This window comes from Daphnia magna, linkage group LG6 (assembly GCF_020631705.1).
Source record: "Daphnia magna isolate NIES linkage group LG6, ASM2063170v1.1, whole genome shotgun sequence".
Taxonomy (NCBI): domain Eukaryota; kingdom Metazoa; phylum Arthropoda; class Branchiopoda; order Diplostraca; family Daphniidae; genus Daphnia; species Daphnia magna.
Window position 1 is genome coordinate 1,098,665 of NC_059187.1, and position 21,730 is coordinate 1,120,394.

General features: G+C 42.5%; 1 protein-coding gene across 1 annotated transcript; it reads right to left on the reverse strand.

The window, feature by feature from the left end:
* Nucleotides 1-1,167: 1,167 nt before the first annotated feature.
* On the reverse strand, nt 1,168-21,220 carry LOC116924887 (E3 ubiquitin-protein ligase MYCBP2). The gene is given in 70 exon segments (XM_032931465.2): nt 1,168-1,471; nt 1,567-1,858; nt 1,917-2,126; nt 2,207-2,314; nt 2,408-2,596; nt 2,687-3,004; nt 3,064-3,192; nt 3,291-3,503; nt 3,568-3,805; nt 3,876-4,009; nt 4,095-4,208; nt 4,372-4,596; nt 4,803-4,934; nt 5,009-5,181; nt 5,270-5,384; nt 5,468-5,536; nt 5,538-5,796; nt 5,867-6,090; nt 6,092-6,220; nt 6,284-6,667; nt 6,732-6,857; nt 6,927-7,292; nt 7,364-8,350; nt 8,430-8,509; nt 8,579-8,781; nt 8,841-9,001; nt 9,066-9,319; nt 9,392-9,536; nt 9,601-9,754; nt 9,838-10,043; nt 10,146-10,532; nt 10,594-10,782; nt 10,856-11,010; nt 11,094-11,323; nt 11,426-11,564; nt 11,638-11,847; nt 11,916-12,121; nt 12,183-12,373; nt 12,454-12,691; nt 12,765-12,943; nt 13,012-13,143; nt 13,208-13,351; nt 13,353-13,412; nt 13,490-13,681; nt 13,757-14,011; nt 14,077-14,213; nt 14,295-14,414; nt 14,486-14,687; nt 14,750-14,927; nt 15,021-15,247; nt 15,313-15,440; nt 15,522-15,853; nt 15,917-16,064; nt 16,122-16,347; nt 16,422-16,624; nt 16,712-16,843; nt 16,922-17,071; nt 17,549-17,909; nt 17,974-18,314; nt 18,374-18,541; nt 18,614-18,836; nt 18,908-19,126; nt 19,202-19,366; nt 19,434-19,609; nt 19,669-19,798; nt 19,858-20,078; nt 20,152-20,305; nt 20,365-20,595; nt 20,650-20,833; nt 21,044-21,220. Coding segments are annotated over 69 exon segments (14,055 nt in total). The 5' UTR covers nt 20,773-20,833; nt 21,044-21,220; the 3' UTR covers nt 1,168-1,355.
* Between the last annotated feature and the right edge of the window lie 510 nt (nt 21,221-21,730).

The following is a 21,730-nucleotide window of genomic DNA, read 5'->3' on the forward strand; positions in this document are numbered from 1 at the left end:
TAATTTGTAGTTTTTTACGTTTAAATAAAAAACTATAAGACCAATAGGAAAAATAAACCTGATTTTCGTGATTTTCATTGAATTCTAAATCGAAATCATGTATTTTAAGCAAAATTTGAAATTTGGCAAAAATGAAAAAGTGGGAAGGGTATAGCCTTCCACTTTTGTCAAATTCGGATTCGAAAAACGACATCTCTTGAATTTCTCCAAAAATCACATGGCATATTCGAAATTGAACGCTGTTTCGATTTAGTCATTGTTTTTTACCGCCGTTTTTTAATTTAAGAAAACAGTGTTGGCTACTTAATTTGGGTTTTTCGTTTAAATATAGCCTAGAAATAACTGTTTTTTGATTTTAATGAAATCTGTTTTTAAGCAATTTATTGGAAAAAAAAAAAAAGGGGGGGGCCCCTTTTTTTTTAAAAAAAAAAAAAAAATTTTTTTTTTTAAAAAATTTGTTTCGTTTTCTTGGTTTTTAAACCAGCCGTTTTTTAAATTAATGAAAACAGTGCTGTTAGCGCATCAACGTTTTTTACGTTTAAATAAAAAACTATAAGACCAATAGAAAAATAAACCTGATTTTCGTGATTTTCATTGAATTCTAAATCGTAATCATGTATTTTAATCAAAATTTGAAATTTGAAATTCAGGTCTGGGTCTGACGCCAAAATAGATTCGAATAAAAAAATTATACATTTATCACGATTAAACCCGCTACTTACTTGGTATTTAGTGAAAACCTGCAACCGCAATATGACAGTACTTGCCAAAACAATGTTTCGGGTTCTACTAGTATCTGGCTGGATGCAGATAGACTGCGCAAGATTCTTTCAATGGTTCGTCTGCTCACGAACCGTCAAGCATGCGTGAATGAAAATGCCACGAGGAATTAGTTTTCTACTTTTATAACCCTCAACTTATCCATCTATTGGGATTCTTCATGGTTTAACAACAAAGTATCATCAGTCAATCCCCTTGAAACGTGAAGAACACCTCTGGCTTTTAAGAACAAAGACTGGGTGCCACTGTTAAACGCCACCTGCCAGTTCTAGTATAGCTTAATTTTCCAAGACTTACCAACAGTTCCGTAGTCCGTTCTACTGCATTAACGCTTTCCGGAATGCAGAGAAAATTCTGGTAAAAAAACAGGAAAGAAATATGAACAAAGAAAGATGATTATATTTTATTGTAACACTCAGTGAAATGTCCACATCTAAACTAGTTTACGAAAGCTCGACAAGCCAATGCTGGACGAGCGAAATGAATGCGAATTTTGTATGCGTCGAACGCAAACCGATAATAAGATGTGGTACGGAGAGATTCCTTCAGAGAATGGCTGTCTGAGGTAGTTCAGCTTAAAATGTGTGGGCGTTTCGACACATGCCACAACCAAGAGCAAATTCTTCTCCAGTTGGTGGGTGCACCAGATGCAGTGGGCATTCTTCCCCGTCTAACTGACGACCCCGTGGTCCTTTAGAGAACGTTTCGTAATTAGTCTCATCAGAGAAATTTGTATACATATATCGTATATATATATCTATGTATCTGTAGGTACTAGGTACATACCAGCAGGGCATTTAGGTAAAGCATGCTTCGGCATTTCCGTGACGTGGCGAAAATCCTCGTGACACGCGTTGCAAAAATGGGTGGTCCCAAAACAAAAAAAGACGGCAACTGAACAGCAATAACGGCACTTATACTCGAGATAATCAGCACCATGACGAGGGCACATTTGCGCTCTTGAAACATCGCTACAACCACCGCATACTAGTTCAGAAGGATTGAAAGATTCGCCACCAATAGCTCCTCCTTCAACCGCCAGTCCTTCTTCGCAACGAGCCTCCCCGCCGTAGTAGGCCTTTAAACAATGAGAAACTCACACGCTTGCTATACAGTATCAATGTGCGTCATCGTACCTTGTTACATCTGAAACAAACATAGTATGCGTAACGTTCCATTGCATATCCTTCGGCATCCCGAAAAAAACGATTTCCAGGCATTGAGATAGCTTCTGTCTGAAGCAGTCCTTCGTACTCGAGCCGCATCAACGCTTTCCGTTTAACATCATCAAACAGCTCACGGATTGGAAGTAATAAATCATCTAGAAATTCATTTCCTAGTTCTGCCTAAAATCACAAGATAGTAATGCCAATTGTAATGACATGTTTCTAATAAATCAGCAATAAACAATAACTCAGTAATTTACCTTGCAAATAGGGCAACGAGAAAAGCTGAAAGTGATGCGTGGACCAGGCCATTTCTTGGATAACACTGAACGACAGCAATGGGCATGGAAAACGTGTTTGCAAGTCAGCTGAAGAATTATGAAATCAATCGAGGAATCATCAATTGGTTAATTGAATGGTACACAATAACGGGTATGAATATATAGATATATAAGATATACCTGTATAGCTGGCGCCGCAGATAGAGCTTCAGTGAAGCAAATCATACACATATCATCAGCATCTTGTTTCAGATTTGCCGCATTACCAGCACAGCGGTACAGACAAGGAAGACATTGCGTTTCATCACGCACTCCCCCACAAGGATGGCCACAACTGTGAGTTTTTAGGCAAGCATTTCGCGAATATTCCTAATAGGGAAAACGACCAAGATTGTTAAGTAACCAAATATGCGAAAAAAAATAAAATAATAAAATAAGTTAGCCAAAATATCTGATTACCATGCAATCCGGTTCATTGCACACATTGATTGTCTGATCGTCAAATAACGAGGATGATGACGGGGATATGGCCGAACCACAGTAGCGACATGAAGAAGAGGCAACAATGCCGCCAACCAAAGAGCATGGATAGTTTCCACTTTGGTTTGTATTTGCAGCCATGTAAACGGACGAAACAGCAGTTGTCACTCCGTGTCGGAATTCAACCAAAGATTTGAGGTTACGCGCATCAGATAGAGCCAGAATCCAGAATAATTTAACACGACCGCATCCTTCGTGAACGTCGACTTTGATAGCTTCTTCTTCTTCTTTGCATACCTGTAAAACAATATTTATGAAAACATGGCCCCCAATGTTTTTTTAATTTCTTTAGCTACTTGTCGCTGGTGAGAGCGGAACTTCCGAGAAAGATGAAGAACACGATCACAATCGACGCAGAGTGGTCCGCAATCGCAACAAACGATTTGTGCCCCTGTTTCCCCATCGTCGTGGTTGTTGCATTGAGGCTGTACAAAAACGAAAACCAGAACAAAAGTTTAAAAAGTAAATGCATAATCCGAGGAACCCGGCAGATAAATCGCATTAACATCGTGTTTAGATAAACCTTGTTAACTGCTCCACGAGCCCATTGCGTTGACGAGAGGCGTTCTACATGCTCGTCTTGCAATAGGCAAAGGGCAGCCAACGTCAACCACACTGATGGTGTTCTCAAGCAATCCGGTGGGGTGCGGCAATCTTCTTCTAATTTGGTAAGTGAAAGAACAGCTTCTGCGATACCTGCTTTGGTTACGGCTGACCATACTTCAGACAAATTGCCCTGTTTCGAAAACAAAATTTCAGTTTCTCAAGGCCAAGTAATGTTTCAACTGTTTCTAAAATACCAAAGCCATATCCCTGACAAGCTGGATGATACTTTCCGCTACGCGACGAGGCATGTGGCCTCTCATCCACCAACGCGATCCAAGTTGCCCATGCGGTTGTTGTTGGTTGTTAAAAATGCTAGCCATTGTCACAGAGGAGATGGGATTTTTACTACAGTCTTTGTCACGTCCCTTGGTTTTAACTTGTACTGTGAGCGCTTTGGCAATACATGCCAGGAAAACGTCCAAAATCCCCACTCTAGGTAACCAGACGATAATGAAATGAGAGGCTATGTAATAACTACAAACAAGGCAGTATTTGTGGATACCTTTCAAGTGATCCAGAGGAACTGAGAATCTGCAAAATACCGTAATCGGTAGTAGGTAATACGTCGACGTCAACCAGGGAAGCAAAGACAGGCGGAGGAAGTTCGGGCAACATTCGTCGTAGAAGAGCGGTTACCTGATATTGACACATAATCGAATCAGTATGATTTGTTGCTGACCATTGTCTTACATTTCTGCTCTGTTTGGAATCTTATACTTGCCTGTCGTTGGATTCTAGGCGACCCGGTATGGAGTAGGCTTAACAAATTGGCAGGCAAAGTGGAATGTTGTGAAATGTAAGTTCGACCTACTCTGCTTCCGCTCAAGGCCAGTACCTGTACAGATGAAAGACATTTTCTTTATTATCTCAACAACCGACTGCATCCATGGCCTAAGTTGTAACACATATTAAAAGGCCTCCTGAGATTTAACTGGCCGATATGCCAATAACATGGAAAATATACTATAACTATCAGATATGGATATCGGCATAGCTACCTGTGATAATAGTTCGAAGCAATAGGAATCAGAAACACGAGAATTCATGTAGGAGGCTTCCTGACTCGTGGCATCAATACCAGAAATATCATTCTGGTCCAGCTGCAGCAAAGCCTCCCATTCGTCTTTCAGCCGAACTGTTTCGCGTTGAATGCCATGTAGAATATGAGTACATACTTGGCGTTGCAAATGAGTCAACTTCTTGCCACTGAACAATATTCCAACCTAATTACAAATTTAGAAAATAAATTTGTTAAAAGAAGATTAACCCTAAATGTATCGGGTGAGTAAGTACAGAACACTGATGCCGTCATGGTGTACAACTAAAGAAAAATTATAAAAACAATCCCAGCCTGTCAGTTAGTTCCACGAGGGCAGCAATGTTTTGTACCTCTTACACAATCATAAAAATGTTAGAAATGATAAGATACCATATGCTCTTTCAGATCGATATCCCGAGTCCTCTCAACCATTTCCCCGTCTACCTCGTCCTCATTGGGTAAAAGCTCAGTGGAACGTGACGTTGATTCGTCTCTTTCGTTCAAAATCAATCGTCCAAATACCTGTGCATTTCAAAAGCAATTAAAATTATTATAAACGATTGCTAAACTTTTTCAGAATTCTTCTGAAATCCTACCTGTGAGGTTAATAAACGGAATACTCTGAGTGTTTCCGTTTCGCAGGTACGTTGGTGGATGGCTGAGGCATTGAAGGATCGAGTAATGCCTCCACCGAGCAAACGCAATTGGCGAACACGCAAAGAATTATCCGGCCCTTTAAACTCAAGCTGGATGACTTGGAAATTGGTACCTATCAACACAAATAAATTCATAAGGAACTCTTTTTCTCGGAATTCATAGGAGCTACTGCCCCCCCCTATTTAAGAGAAAATGTTTACAGGGTAGAGAACTTTGAATCCATCCAGAAAATCGGGTTTCGACTTCCAGGACGTCTACAATTTGCAACTCCTCCGTGTTGGGTCCCGCTTTGAAAGTCACACCAGAAACTTTGTTCTAAAAACAAATGTACGTCCATGAGTTAAACTTAAGAATGGCAAACATATAATAAATATATTCGTTAGAAAATTAAAACTTACACCCATATCCCGGCAATTATCGATGTATACGCATACAATGCGAGGTGGAAATCCATTCGCTTCGGAGCAAATCTGGATGGTTAATCAGTTTCATTTTACCACGATCTTCGTCGCCAGATTCCCAGAAAGTTTCGGTCGAGCCATCTGTCAAACTGTTGACCATAGCTGTCCGGCTGGACACTTTAATATCTACGCCTTCTGTTACCTCCGTTAGCATGGTAACGTGTCCTGGCGAATGTACTGCGCTATTTTCCAAAGCTTCAATATCGACGGTGACTTCCTCTTCGCAGCGGGAAAGAATTCGGCTAATGTTACTAAATACGTGACTCCTGGAAAAACAAAACAAAACAAATTGGTCATAAAGAGATTTGCTATCAATTAACGACATTTATGATTTACTTATGGAGAAACGCGTGGTCTGTTTGCTTGAACCGAATATCCCAACAGCGGACGGCCATAGCGAGCAATGGAGTACCCATGGGGAGTAGTTGCATCAGGTTGGAAACTGTTTGTAAGACACTGTGGAACGACTGCAGTAATGGAGATAATCCTTCTCCTGCTAACCGGACATCTGAAGTGGGATGCTGGCCAACCAAATTGTCTCTGTTGGTCGCTCCGTCAGCTCCTAACCGTCTCGCCTTTGTTGTTGCCTCCTTCGGATGTCAAGGGCGGAGCAAGGGATGACACAAACCACCATAAGAGGTCATGTAGGCACATTGGTTGGGTAACATTTTGTAGTAACCAAGACAAGTTCTATTGGGTAATTAATATTATTATTTTTTTTTCTCCAAGTGATGAACATTTTTTTGTGCAAACCTCCATAGCGAAGACTCGACAAGAAGCCTTCCGCAAAGCCAGCTCCATGGAAGTCCGCAGAGAATCAAGATCGTGACGCTGAGCAACGAAATCTAAAACCGGCAGTGTTGCTTCCGTTGACGTTTGGCTAGGGGAAGCGGACATTAATTTCACGGTATCCTGCAGTGCCTTCGAGGGTGAACGTAACAAGGTCAAGCCGCCATTGATTCCTTGCTCATCGGCACTGCTTGTTCGCCTCCGCTGCGATACTCCGCTTATTGGACCGTCCATGTCTTGGGATGTTCTCAAGTGTTGGGCAAGTGGCTGCGTAATCATAGAGACCGATCGGTGTAGCTGCCTGCCGAAACCGTCAGAAACTTCTTTCAATCCTCGGAAAGGATCCATCTTTAAAATGGAAGTCGTCAGAATGTGGAATTACAAAAGCTATTACTAATTAAAGTCTTCATACTTCTATTTCTCCATCTCCAAAGTTGTTTTCACTGGTGGATAGTTGGGGGCTGCACCCCGATTTGAGAACGGGGAGACACTGAAATTGGAGCCACGGCAAAACATCACCCGACGCTTGGTACCCGGTCTGAAAGTGGTATAAGAAAATGTTAAAAAATGCTATCTTATTTATCAATAACGGGACAAAGATCCCCACCTTGGACGGCAAGGCTGAGATTTTGCGATGTGGCAAATCCTTGTCACTTTCAGAGACTGAGCTAAGTAACGGTTGATGCATGAGGCTTCTCCTTCTTCGTTCCAGGATATGTTGATTTTTTTCAGGATTGGACGAGGTAGCTAATTGCAACAGGAAAAAAGCGTTGTCTCTGAGGATCACATGCGTCTCCGATGGTGTCGATGGTCGTGGAAGTTGGGATGCCGGTGTAGGGGTTGTAACAGAAGATATCTTTCTTCTTAATCGCTTCCCTTTGTCATCTTTGAGGCCAAAAGCTTCGCCTACTTGCTTCCGCTGCTGTAGGTAGCGATGTCTACAATCCTCGCACAGCAAATACCATGAACTTCCCTAGTGGACGGATATTTATACGTTAAAAAAGGCACGAAATTATATCAATCATGAATATGTTACTGTCCTACCTGTATACCGCCTTCACCACAGTTCCCTACCCAGCCTCCACAATACTGTCCATCGGGGTTGTAACCCAAGCCAAGCGCTGGCTTTTGGCAACCCGGATGAGCTTGTCGCATGTGAGCTGTTACAGGGACAGAAAACAGGCCGCCACATAATTCACAGTTAGATTCCGGATTCCGGATACTCTCCCTCCGTGACTTGCGTTTTCTTTCTTTATCCCGTGCATCCCGACTCTCGGTTTTCGGTTTACACTTAACCACGCTCTCTGTCTGGGATAGGGGAAGACACGGAACAGAAGATAATGCGGCTGGCTCTGACTGAATTAATTCCATACAGCGTGCGCTCATCTTTTCCCAAAGTTCAACCAGGAGGCTTAACGTTGGTGTCAACGAGGCAGCCATTTTGCTTTCAGACATATCAGGTTCCACTGGCTGGCTGGTGGTTGATTCCACTCGATCGGTGTTCCAACTCTCTTCTAGCGCCACCGGCAGGGGAGACGCAAAAGATCCCGCCAGTATGTTAGTTGAAAAAATTTCAACCGAATGTCGTTGGCGGGCTTTCTCTTCTCGCGTCTTGCGTTGTCCGGTTTCTGCCCCGAGTGGCATGATTGGATCCACTTGCTTGGGTAAATTAGGGTGAAATTTGAGGAAAGATGCGCAAACCATGGCGTCATGAACCAGTCCTTGGTGCCACAGGTTAGCAGCGAAAACAGCACGAAGGCATTCCGCTGTCGAAGGACTCATGCCAACACGAGCATTTTCTTGTTCCAACATCAGCGATCGTCCAGTAATGTGCTGACCGGTAGCTGGCGATCGTGATTTGCGACTCCTTGTCCCACCTCGTGACGATCGCTCTTTCGCTCGTAATGCTTTCGGAGACATGCGCTGAGGCGAGTGGGGCAAGTCAGATACCAAGTCAGCACACATATTAAAATGATTAGTTTTGCTGGCTTCCGGACTTGTCTGTGTCCCCGTTTGTGTAACCTTCTTAGCCTGATGTAAAAAAAAAATTACCAAAAATCAAAAATTTTACGCTAAAATACGCAGAATGAAAAAAATAGTGATAAAATACCAAAACTGCGTCAGCAATTTGATCTGTGCTTAGTGGCATTTGCGTGGCGGGACTCAAACTCCGACTACGCTGCGCAGTTTCTGACAAAAAAAAAAAGGAAGATTGGAAATTAATTAGCGTGTTTTAGCCTCCAAAAAATAACAGACTACCTGAACAGATGGCGGATCCGGATGGCCTAGAACCGCCTGGTGAAGAGTGAGCTGATAGGGAGCGGTTTACCACAGCGACAGCGCCTGTCTTCCGACTAAGAATTGGGCTAGATGTCGGCGACGAATTGCCATTGGCTCGGCTCTCACCCATAACGCGAACCATATCTTTCACCGATACTCCTTGTAATTCCGGAGGAAGGTCCCTAGTAAAACAAAAGTATTGGCATCATCTAAGATAAGGACCCTAATTAACCCAAATTACCTAGAACGCGGTGGCGGGCTAGGCGCCTCCTTAACAGCTGACCCGTCCCGCCGTAACCAGTTTTGGAACGCAGAGAGTCGGCCCACAGCAACTGCTGCAAAAGGACCGCAAGATCCTGACAAAGCTCCCACATCTTCAATACTAGACTCCAATGATGATTTCTATTGATAAAGCGTTTGAAAAATACAAGTTGATTCAATGACTGATGGGAAAGTGTTGGCCTACCTGAACGCTAAGCGCCGTTGCTGCTGGTTCGGGTGCATTATCCTTTGGCGTTGGGCCGGTTTCATTTTTCGGCGGAGACACGGGCAAAGTTGTACGAGGAAAGTCAGGATCTTTATCGATTCCAAAAATGAAAGTGCTAACGGGTTCTGGAGAGGAAAATGCTGACAGATTGGCCTGCTTATCTGCACTCTCGCTGAAATCATACGCTGGTTTGAGTAATCGTGTGGGACTATATTTATCAGAGCCAGCTGAAACTTAAAACAGAAAAGAAATTAATTAATATTGTCGGTATGAAGAAACGCTGAATAGAGGAATTGGTTCACTACCTGAAAGGACTTCGTCTTCATGACGGAGGTAAACTATTTGATGACGATCAATCGCCAATGACCAAGCTTCAAGATCGTTATTCGAACAATACTGACGCGCTGACGATGGTAATAGCTTGATCCACGTTCCCTCGGCAGTCGGTCTCTGTAACATCAGTTTAAGGAGACGTTGATAATACGGTCTTAATTTATATGTTATTACTGCAAACCTGTTCGGTAACTAAAACTGAGCTGCCGAGTTTCAACTTTCCGACCGGTAAAGCTTTCAAACTGGGCTGTGCTCGGATGTTATGCCCGGAAGCACCACAGTCCACCACGTAGAAGGTTTGCGCTGTGCTGTAGACTATTTCCTCTTTTTTATTACTACGGGTTGCAAAGCACGTGGAATTCAGTAAGAAGAAAAAGTAGAAGAAGAATAAGAAAAAAATGTTTCGATAGACAAATACCTCTCCAATTTATTCGGTTTTTGATGTGGTGATAGGTCTTCGCCAGTTTCATTTGTTCCATTCTGGGTTGTGTTAATGGGGAAAAGCAAGGTCTTGCCAATGTGCTGGTTGTACTGGAGACACCAGGCTTCAGAATGGTGATTGATACACCATTCTCTAATCGACTCCGTGCTCAATCGCAACCAAGTCCCGTCGTCATTACATAGCTAAAAAAATATCGTAATAAAAACATAAGAAAACAATAGTATAAAGTAACCAAAACATAATTTATCTATTCGCATATTTGAAGTATGCTTTTTTAACGGTACCTCTTCAATGAACGAGACTGTCCCATTGCAGGCTACAATGCCGATTTGCTCCCCTTGAAGAGAAGGCTGGGCTCGTATGCGCAAGCCAGCGCTAGCCCGAGTTCGAAATTGACGAACGCGATGGGACGACGAAGAATTGTTTCGAACAGTGATATTGTGGGTCGGAGGCAAAACTCCTTGTGGTGGCTCCTTTACGTCTACCTTGTAAACATCTTCCAATGGGTAATCGTCGATGGTAACATGGATGGAATAGAGCCCGGCAGCACTCGGTGTCCAATTTGCACTGTAAGAACCATCGGCATTGGGTCGGACCAACATCGTTTCGCTGGTTCTTCGCTTGATGGGGGAGACAAACCGTAGTTCCTCAAAGGAGTAATTCTCGTACGCCTGTGATAGAATTTCTACTTCAGAAGAATTTAATACAATTGATTCGTTCAACCGGACTAACTTTAAGAAAAGTGATGGCATGAAGGCACATCCGATCTTTCGTGGTAACGTCATAGGATACATCAAGAACAGGCGGTTCGAGTTCTTCGCCAGAAACTTTCCTGTCTCCTGGGTTGAGCCGCTTGGTGGGCGACAGTGAGTTATCTTTGCTTGCCTGGTTCAAGTCACATGGTACCGCTCGAATGTTTACCTACAGGCAAAAATTAATATTCAAACCAATGTGCTACCGTGATATCGCAATATGCCGCCAAACTGTAGTGTACCTTTAGATTGGGAACGTGAACAAGATGACCATATTGATCTCTGGTAAGTAAAGTTAAAATAGCAGGCCATCCGGCGCGTAACCCTTCACTAACTACTGTCGTCGTGGTTGGCGCTACTGCCGAAATTTCAGAGGTGCTTTCTTCATCTTCTTCATCTAGAGGTGAGGTAAAGAGAAGATTTCCACCGACAAACCAAATAAATCATTGTATAAACTAAGAATCAATGATTAGATGATACCTTTATCAATGGTCTTAACGGGTGACTTGAAACCCACAATTCCAAGAGTTGCACTACTGGAGACCCCAAAGGTAGCCAAACTAGCCGAGAAGACGCCTGGAAAGATAAGTTGCGATTTGGAGGGATCGACAACTGCCTCCGGCTGGAGCCAGCGGGCTAAACGACCACCACTGGTTTCCTGCGAAACGCTCACGAAGTCGCGCAGAAACTGCCTTTCCTTTCCGGTAACACTAAAGTGAATCACATTGAATTATATCAGGCTGTTTGCTTTAACTTCGCTCGACAAAGGAATTAATCCATCTCCTTCTGGAAAGAAAGAGAAGATAACACACCTAAAAGGGAGGTTGCCTTCCAACGCTTCGTAGATGGTTGGCAATTGCGAGAGGGCCAACCCTTTGCCTAAAAGACCGCTATGCGCTGCGTAGATTTGTTGTGTAACATATTCCATGGACTCGACGTCCATGTCTTCACCTGTCATTAAATAGGAATTAATCTTTATTCTCTATTAATTCAGGTAGGATTGCATCGGCAAATGGTCCACTACCTCTTGACTGAGGTAATGCGAGATCTCTTTTCATTAGAGTAGCCGAGCACATCCCACCAAGGTACGCTAATTCCGTTTCTAACAGACGAATGGCATTATTTGTCTCCAATGACTCGTATCCAACTACCGAGCAGCGAAAGCCCCAAGAAGAAGCTTTGTCATTACGGATGCAATCCGATGCTGTTTCCAGGGAAAATATCACTTCATTGCCTGTACCAAAGAATAATTTGAGAATAAAGAAAGAAAGGATGCGACTAAATTTTCATCAAAACTTTTACCTGGCAAGATCATGGAATGAGAGGGCCAATTGTCAGTTCCCCCGAATTTTTTCAGAAGGGGCCAATAGTCAGCCAAAGAAACATTTGCATGACTCTTAGGAAGAGTAGTTGGTAAATGGAGTTGAAGGGAATCTTCAACTTGGCTGGTGCAGCACTGACTGTCAAATTCTAAGCACATCCAACGAACGCTCTCCGGAAAACATACGCTGAAGTGGAGTAAAGAAAGTTATCCGTTAGCTCACTAAAGTACTAAGGTGGCACTTTTACCGGAAATGAGAAACTGTTGCGGGTCGATAAGGATGTTCGCTCTCGACGACTACTATTCTTGGCGACGTTGTTATACAAGGGTCTTCATCAGGAGCATTTTCTCCTTTTTGGGACGACAGAATATCGGCCAAGCAAAGGGCAGAGACGTGGGGGAGCAAGACTCGAATCAGCTCAAGAATTTGTACGGCATTCTGTGAAGAGAGGTGGCATCGTATATCGCAATGGATTAAGAAGAGCGAGCATCGCAATACGACAATAGGATGAGTTTTACCTTTGGGTCAGATTCGGCCACAACACCAATGTTGGCTACAACAAAGGGCAACAAGTATGAAACGACGTGTGATTTGCAAATAACGGGTAGACTGTGATGGATGGGTAACGCGCGAGCTGCACACAACAAATCAGCTGTGCAACGAACAATCGAACTCGCTATAGACATGAGACTTTTCCGTGCTTGGCTTCCGATGGCTGATAGCGTGGGTAATTGAACTTCTGAGTTATTTGGCATGCTGTAAATCAAGTGAAGACCCATGAAACCAATTTTTAACCCGAAATTCCATGTCCATAGAAGTTTGCACTTACTTGCAATAGAGAATATAAGGTAACTGGCCACGGATGTGATTTGTTCCATTAAAACTGAGTAGACACGCCGAGAAATTGAACGTGGTACCGTCCGGCCCTTTTGTTGAGAGAACGCCTCCATCGCCATTGTGCGTCTTCCCACCTTGGTTCCGAAGTCGCAGCGTATATCGGGTATTTTCCTGTGTGATTGATGTAAGCTTGATTAGAAACAATTAAATCCAAGGAAAGACAGATGATAGAAATTTACTTTGATGGGAATAGGCCGGTCAAACTTGATATCTGCAACATCATTTATGCAATCTTCTGGCCCATAGGTGCCGCGTATTACAGCCAAACTATGCCAGCTAAGTGTTTGAGCAGCATCACTAGCACTTCGGATCTAGAACAAGAATACAATCAAACAAATAATAATTTATTTTTGAAGCTTCGGGGGAAAAACTTGCCAGTTCGAGTAATTCCAGTTCGTACGTGTAGGTGCCTCCACCGCCAAATACTCCTACACCACACACGCTTACATTTGGTCGGTCTACTGTAAAGCAAATGGCATCCGGCGAACCATTACCCGTGTTCCATGACCTATTCTGACTGAGTGCTTGTGAAACGAGATGGAGTAGCGTGAACTCCTCGCGTTGAACTAACATCCAATTCCTAGCGATGCAAATGCATGAAAGTCGCATGTTGACATGAGCCCAACTAATTCAAAAGGAAGAATAAAGAAAACTTACTTCAACCGAACATACTTGGGAAGCCAACTCCGCCACCACGCGAGCCAAGAGCCGGCAGGAATACTGGACTAACTTGTCCGACCAAACGGTAGGTTCCATATCGAGCGATTGGCGCACTGGCCAGGAGGCGATGAGAAACAATCGGTCAAGAACTGCCCGACAAGGTCGGTGCACGACAGCTTGACCCTCCACCTAAAGAAGAGTTATACAAATTCTGATTATCAATCATTATCAACGCTTATCAACGGCGAGGAAGGACTAATTTACCATGTGTTCAACAAGAACTGGAAATTGGTTGGAATTCACCGGAAGCTGAGTTGTGCTGGTTGATCCATTTTCAGACGGACTACTGAGGCAAGGGGCACCCTCCATTTCGGGGGATTGGTAGGCTCGCCGTACATGAAGCGACTCTTGCAAATCGCACAAGTTAGGTAGAGCAGATTTAAGCTGTATGTTGTGGCTACACAACGAATCTACTACCGCAGCCAATAGCCTATCACTGCCAGAGGTAGCGTTAGCAACCTAAAATTGGTAACAGTTTTGTTCATCGATTCTAAGCAAAATGAGCTGCAAGTTGCTATATTTACTTTTTGGATTTGGTCAAGCAATTCGCACAGGATGGACCATTTTAACGTTGCTGTTGGGTAGAAGACGTGAAAACAAGCTACAAAGGAATCATGAGTTTCTTTAACAATTTGCTCCAACATGAATAAATACGTAGAATCTGTAACAGTAAAAATTTGCTAATGTTAAGATTTCGATCACCATCATGAGTGAAATATCAACCAACTGAACGAAGACCGACCTGCTTTGTTAATTAAATCGAGAACAGGGTCACTTAGTATCGACCTCAAAGTGGTACGCACGCTAGCAATTGCTTTCACGACTGAAACATTCTCCTCCAACAGTTTTTTGGAATGTTTGCCTGTAAACGAGCAGAAGTAATTAACTGAAAAGGGTATTCAAGTAGTAAAATAAAATTAAAATTGACGGTACTTTTCACCGGATATAACTCGAGAATGTAAAAGCGAATAAGCCGCATCGAAGCACGGCAAACGAAAACGATGCGCGAGAGGTCTTCAATATGGGCATGGTCTCCTTTGTTGTTCGCTTCAGGCCCACTTAGGCCAATTGTTGTTATCGCCTTTAACGCTGACCAGGCCCACCGAGTCAAACTGAGCAAGGCTGTAAAGCAATCCTAAGGCGAAAAAAGGAACATGAAAAAATTCACAAGGCATTTTTATTGACCCATTGGTTTACCGGAGTGACTAGTTTAGAGAAGCTGTTGCTAATGGAATGCACAAGTTCAATATGAGTATGCGTCTTAGATGACGGGGCATCATGAGTAATGATGCGAAACAGGATTTGAGGCACTTGGCCAGCATTCACGTCTGTCCCATTGTTTGATTTCTTTGAAGGTTTAAATGTGAAAGTCACTCTAATTAGAATGAAACGATATGAATAGGATGGTAAATAAAACAATCCTCTGCGTAAGCGCGATAAGTTAACCAAAATTGTCAATTAAACTTACTGGTCTTCAGTGGTAACCGAGCTTTGACCACCGGATCCACAGTCACTAGAAGGTCCATTGACACGGGCCCATGCAAGGTACCAACGATTAGCTTGCAGACGGATTGGCTGGGAAAATAGAATAGGAAAACGTTGTCGAGCTCCACATTCGTAAACGACTTCATCAGTTTCTGCAAGCAATTCCCCATCCCCTTCTTGATCGCCACCAGCTGTTCCCAAATCGAAAACCTGGAAAATATTTAAGATTACATCTAATGGAACTACAGTTGATGGGAATTGTAAATCCGGATTACTTTAATTTTTCCCATATATTCACCGCGACCCCCAAACAGAGAAAAGCCACCAAGAAGAATGTCGGTATCGGACATAAACCGGATAGCTTCAACTGAGTGGCCCGAGTAGCCCCAGCCCCCTCCATGGCCTGGATATGAATAATGAAAGTTTGTGTTCAATTCATCCAACTGAGGAAGGATTAGCAACATAAAATAGTTGGCGAACTAACTTTCAAATCGGTTGACCACTGAAAAATCTTCTTTAGTGTAACAGCGGTTGACCAGCGTTTTTTGCGTGTCCTGGTTTGCTACTTCCTTAACAGGGATTTGTTGACAGCGCGTAAGAGTATCGAGGCAGCAAAGCAGGTGAAGGGCAGCTTGTGTCTGCGTTATTTTTGTAGAACAAACCACGGGTAGGGAAAGTGCGGGTCGAAAGATATCAGCAACATGAACTGGCTCCCGTTCATTCAGAACTGGAAATAAGGACTCGCCGTAGGACGGATGGGTAAGTCCCGATGCAAACACGTTGTAACCTCGCATTACCGACGTTGATTTGCAGAAACTGAACGTTTAAAACAACCAATATCATACTATATTCAAATATATTTAGCAGACTTTAAGGTACCTCCATAGCATATTATACACTGGATCCCAAGTGAGAATGGTGTTGGCAAAATTGACTTGCTCCTGTCCAGAAAAGCTACGGCATTGGCCATCATTTCTGCTGATGACTAAGTTACGTGATGACGACTTTGAGTGCGTGGGCAAAATGGCTATTAGGAAATCAACGTTAGTAAACAAGTTCAATAGGTAACTGAAAATTGCCAAACCAAAATAATGATCTGAGGCTAAGACTGTTGAATGATGGAACTCAGTATCACTGATAAGACTTTCTTCTAGCTTGAAAAAGGTCTGGTCTCCTGATGCCCCAATCCAAGACGCTCTCTTCCCGCATTTGGGTCCAATCCGCGTGACAAAACCTGGTACGGAATGCCAAATGATCGGCGAAGCGCTGCATTGATTCGAATCCGATGCTTCTCTCGCTAACTGACCCTTCTGGAATGTCAACAAACAATTAAATATAATAGTATAGGGCTTCGCAAAACTGATCTGATTTTCCAATAATTTACCAAATGCGCTCCCCAGGTGAGCACATCGCCGTCACTCGTCAATACAGCTGTATGATAACTCCCAGCAGCTATCATGGAAATATTTATCCCAGACGGAATTTTCACTAGCGTTGGCGAACCCCGCGAAGAAAGGTCTCCAACACCCAGTTGCCCATAACTGTTACTGCCGAAAGTGTACACCTGCCCATCAGTTGTCAGAAGAACTGAATCGGTAAAATAGAAGTAAAAGATTTAGATAATTGTTCCACAAATTAACAATGACATCCATGGTAAATAGAGAAATATGTCACCTGAATGGTGCAATCCACAGGCAACTTGAGATATGCGTACTTTGCTGGGTAAACCAATTGGGCCAGGCGAGAGTGACGCTAGCTTATTAGCATCGCGGTCGCCATCGCTTCCCAATACACCGTCCGTACCATCTGAGATTTTCCAGAATATAAAAAAGGATAAAATTTTAATTAATTAATATCACAAGAACATAAAGGCAGGCAACTTACTCTTCTGTATCTGACTGGCGGGTATTTTTTTAGCCTCCAAGCCCCTAGAGGCTTCACGATTCGTCACAGCCACTTTGATTTCAGAAGGATGGCGACGTCGATGATGACGGTGGCGACGATTTCCATCAAGGGCCGCATCGGCATTTAAAGCTATTAAAACCTGAATTAGTTCGTGTCAAGGAATACATGACATAAAGTAAAACGATGACGGAAATGAAGATCACATTTGCGACGATTACTACGTAGACATATAAACAAATCACGCCATTAAGTTCTTAGCAGGCTTTTACTAATGCGTGTTTTTTTTTGGCTTACGGTCGGGAGAGTATAGCATGATGTTTGGATACAGTTCAGAAAACGTGAGTTAGCTGAAACGGAGAACGGAAGAGGTCGATGAGGAGACGGATTAACAGGGCAATGGAAAACGTCTATCATGCTATACTGTCCGGCACAACACAGTAAAAATGTCTGTCAAGAAAAGCCTGCTAGAGAAGCTTTACCTTTCCAAATGTTTCAAAGAAGCACAAGGAAACAACGAATAAAATTTCTAAACTGTGGGCCAGATATTGTGAATCGGATTGGATTAGGGACAAATTACATTGACTCTATGCCGATTAGGCTTCTAACCTATATCACCTATTATCGCATCACGCATTTTCGGATCATCATTCCCTCTTCCATCAATCCTTGTAGCATGGAAGTTGGCTACATCCACCAGCGCAGCATTTGGATATGCTTCAAGGGGCGCGCGAACGAAGCGACCCATTAGCAAGGCATTGTTACCTGCCATGGGACTGGCTCTCCCGCATGCCAAAGAAAGGATAGGAACAGGAGCGGGTGGCAAACCTATAGCATCGTTATTCGGAATTCGTGCACATGTTCGACAAACTCCACATACGGTACAGCCAGCTTCACCAGAGCCACATCCGCAAAAAGTTCCAGGTAATCTACCCGGGCTGTTCGTGTTAACGCACGTAGATCCGAAACCCTGCGTAGTGGAATGGGGGCATAAGGTCATCGAAAAACAATTTACCCATTCATGAATAATTTACCGTGCATTGGCCACATTGTGTGCAGATCATGCATTGATCCACGCTCCAGCGATGTTCTTCCGGTGCACATAACTTCGTTTCGATAGCTGAACCACTATCTTCTGATTCAACCTCGTCGTCCAGTGGTTCCTTGCAACCAGCCAACAAAGCTGCTGCTTGTAAGCTGACATTGTTTCCAAACTGTTTGAATTGAGGCAAGGATGATGAAGATAAATCGCGTCCGCACTGTCCTTTGTTATTTATCCCGAAAGTATAAACACCCCCTTTGTCAGTAAGAATGACTCCATGAGCTTTTCCCAGCGCTACTTTAACAATGCGCTCTTTAATGCCCGCCAGCCGTCCTGTGAAGGATGATTTGGGTTACAATATGAAAACAACAATCAGACAAGGAAAGATGTGCCTGTAGCTGAATCGCAGTACGTAGAGTCCTTGCCAAACAGGTAAAGTTCGCCATCTTTTGTGACCATAGCAGAGCTGCCATTGTTGCAAGCAATATCAATCACTGATTTTCCTTCGACGGAAGTAAAGCGTTTTGGTCGGCTGGATTTTTGCTGTCTTCGATGTTTAGCTGATGGGAACGAACAGAAATTGAAATTGTATATGTACATTTTTTCATGCAACCAAAATGTCGAAAACCTACTCAAATCGCCGTCCTCTCCCCGTTTAGCTAATCCAGTGAAAAATGCAACACCATCAGCATCTAAAAAAACCGCATGCTGCCCATCATGGCCCGTGGCGCAGCGAACAATTGATGAGCTTTTAGGAATAGGAAGCTCATACCAACGGTTCGACGTATGCTCTATGTTGCGCACTGATTCTCCACTTTTTAATCCCAAGGATGAGGCTTTTCCTTGATAAGACACCTAAATCCGACATAAAAAATGTATTAATTCTTCTATGAATGCAACATCATCGGGTTGGCGAAAGGTAATACTTTTCCTGTCGTTGAAACCATGAGAAGGAATTCTTTTCCAGCTATAATGCTAACGAGTCCTTCATCCGCGGGGAAATTAATCTGGCGCAGATCAGTGCTTTCGTCATTTGTTGAAGCTCCCACAACGTATAGACTCTGAAGGGCCAACCTCAGTCTGCACTCTCCGAATGAAAACAGTTCTCCCTTATTGATTTCAAACAAAGAAGCCTGAAGTTCGTCCTGTAGGAGGGTTAATAATATAATAAAGGCTTATGATGAAAATTCCCCTATATAATCTTGGAAAATTTTTCTTACTTCATCAGTTTTGAAGACGCTTCCCAGACGTTTTCCGTCTGAAAATAACACAGAATGTGTGCTGACAGCATCTTGTAGAGATATGTAACTTTTCAAGGCCAAAGTTTCTTTATCGACTATATGAAGATTTCGATCATTTTTGATGGTATGAATAAACAGTTGACCCTTACAATAAAAAGTAGAAAAAATATGTGAATACGCTCAAATACTTTTTAAAACTATTTGCAAATACGTCGAAGAAAAGTAAGATCCCTTCACTACTTGTGAAGCTTTTTTTGCTGGTGACATAAATGCGACCGCTGACAGTGCTGCCGAAACCTGTTCCAATTTTATGTAGCCCGTTGGAAGTTAGCAGATAAACGTAGGATCCGTCACTCGCAATCGAGTTCTCCATTACATCTTTTTCTGCTAAATAAAAAATTGGTACATCACCTCTGTACATGGCATGAACGAAAGGGAAAAATTACCCGCATTCACAGAAAACGAAGTTACAAGTGTTTTCTTTTGAATCCCCTGGCTAAACCAGTCTGGTATATGTGAAGTGCCTACCAAGGCGGAACGCACTCCTTTTTGCAGAGTCAGCATTATATTAGGTAGCTAAGAAAAATCATAGATTAAATGATACGAAATTCATCATAATATTTACAATAACTAACTGTAATTAACTGTGCAGCCAGTGGGCGGGCAACTGTAATGAGGGTGTCAAGTGCTTGCAATATTTTTGGAGTTAAACCCCATGCGACAGTTAAACTAAGAAGACACGATGAAGCTAAAGATGACAAGCTCCCTTCTATTTCTTCCGTTTCTGCCGGTATAATGCGATCATTTTCAGCATCTATCACGGTTGATAATTTGAGAAGCAGTTCAAACAGGGGTTCTAATATGATAAAATCACAACATGAAGGGACGTCCAAATTCATAATCAAACTTGAGTAATTATAATACAATACCGACAACTTGGCAAGGCTCGGAACTCAAGCTTTCTGGGGAAAGATTTTGCAAAATGCCCAGAAGAGCTTTCAACACTTTGAAACATAACTCAGGATGTGATGATTTGCTTTCTTCTATCAGATCAAATATGCTTCGTAGACTTATTACAACAACCTATTATGTCAAAATGTAAACAAATCTAAGACAAAAAAATTAAAAAAAATGGCAGGTACCTGAGGAACTAGGTGAGTTAGTTGATTTTTCTGGATTTCATCAATAGATTTTTCTTCGTTTTCAAAGTCTAAATTAGAACTAGTGAGCACCTTACTCAGATTATATCCTTTCTTGGCAGCAGCATCTTGTTCCCTACGAATGAGTTTTCGCACAAAGGCAAGGGTGCTAAAGTAGGAAGGATCTGTATTGATTCGGAGATCCGAAGCAGTTATTGTGGAAGCAAACAATTCCTTAAAATAAAAGAGTTTATTTTGGTTTTTAGTTTTTCTTATATTTCAGTATACCTTGTAACCAGTCAAACTCTTGGAATTGTTGTTGGATCTTCCTTTTACCAATGAGTTCTCTACTACACCGTGGAGAATTTTTCCAAGGTAAGATCCACAAGATAACCATTCTGAACTTTCCATCTTGTTGTGTGGTGGGTCAACAAGACATCTTTTCCATCAGCCCCTGTTTCTAAGAAGGTATCTGTAAAAATATGGGAAATTTAGATAGTTCAGGTTTGTGTCATATGTCATGTATGCAGGCCAGATAAAGTGATAAATTCAAGAATTTCACGATAACCCATTCGACCTATTGGTTCGACGACTACTTGGGTTCACTTTTCTTTGAACAACGCTAAAAGCCTGATCGATACGCGTATTGTTTTATATTACACTATTGACCAAAAACACTTACACTGTAACGGCACAGATAGTTTTGCTAAATTATAAGTGACTGAGTTTAAATGAGTGTATGAAAACACGCAATGCAGCTGTGGATTTTTTGGCTAAGATCACGAAGACCGGCTCCGACAAACTGACTCGAAGGTTTGTTGGATGTCGACTGCTAGTGTTCAGTCCTAAATCCTAACTACTGGAACCTGGAAGCCATGTCAAGCAGGTGCTTCAAAGTGCTCAGGGGGCAATTTTTTAAACTATTGTTACACTTACTAAATCAAACCAGTTTGGTGCCAATAGTGCCACCAATTTCCAATGGTTGTCTTTATAAGAAAACGTTGACTAGCTTTTACGAGCAATAGGTTACAGGCAGTCCAATCCAATGTGGACCACAGCAGAGTTAAGTTAACATAAATCTTGCAATGATGGTTTTTGGTACGCTAAAATTAGCTTTTCAAATCTTCTGATTTTCTGCCATTAAACCACGTGGTACGCGGGTTGAAAGCATTGTCGCAATTTGTTTTAAAAAATCAGCTGCCAAATATTTCTATAGAGCCATGAATATGTTTCTATAGCTCTGATACATTGAATAGCCTATTAAACAAGAAACAACTGTACTCTACTGTGTACTTCCGTTTAAAAGACAATTGACAAGAAAGGTAACGATACTTTAGAATGGAATTTTAAGCTTGTATTCCAGTGTAAT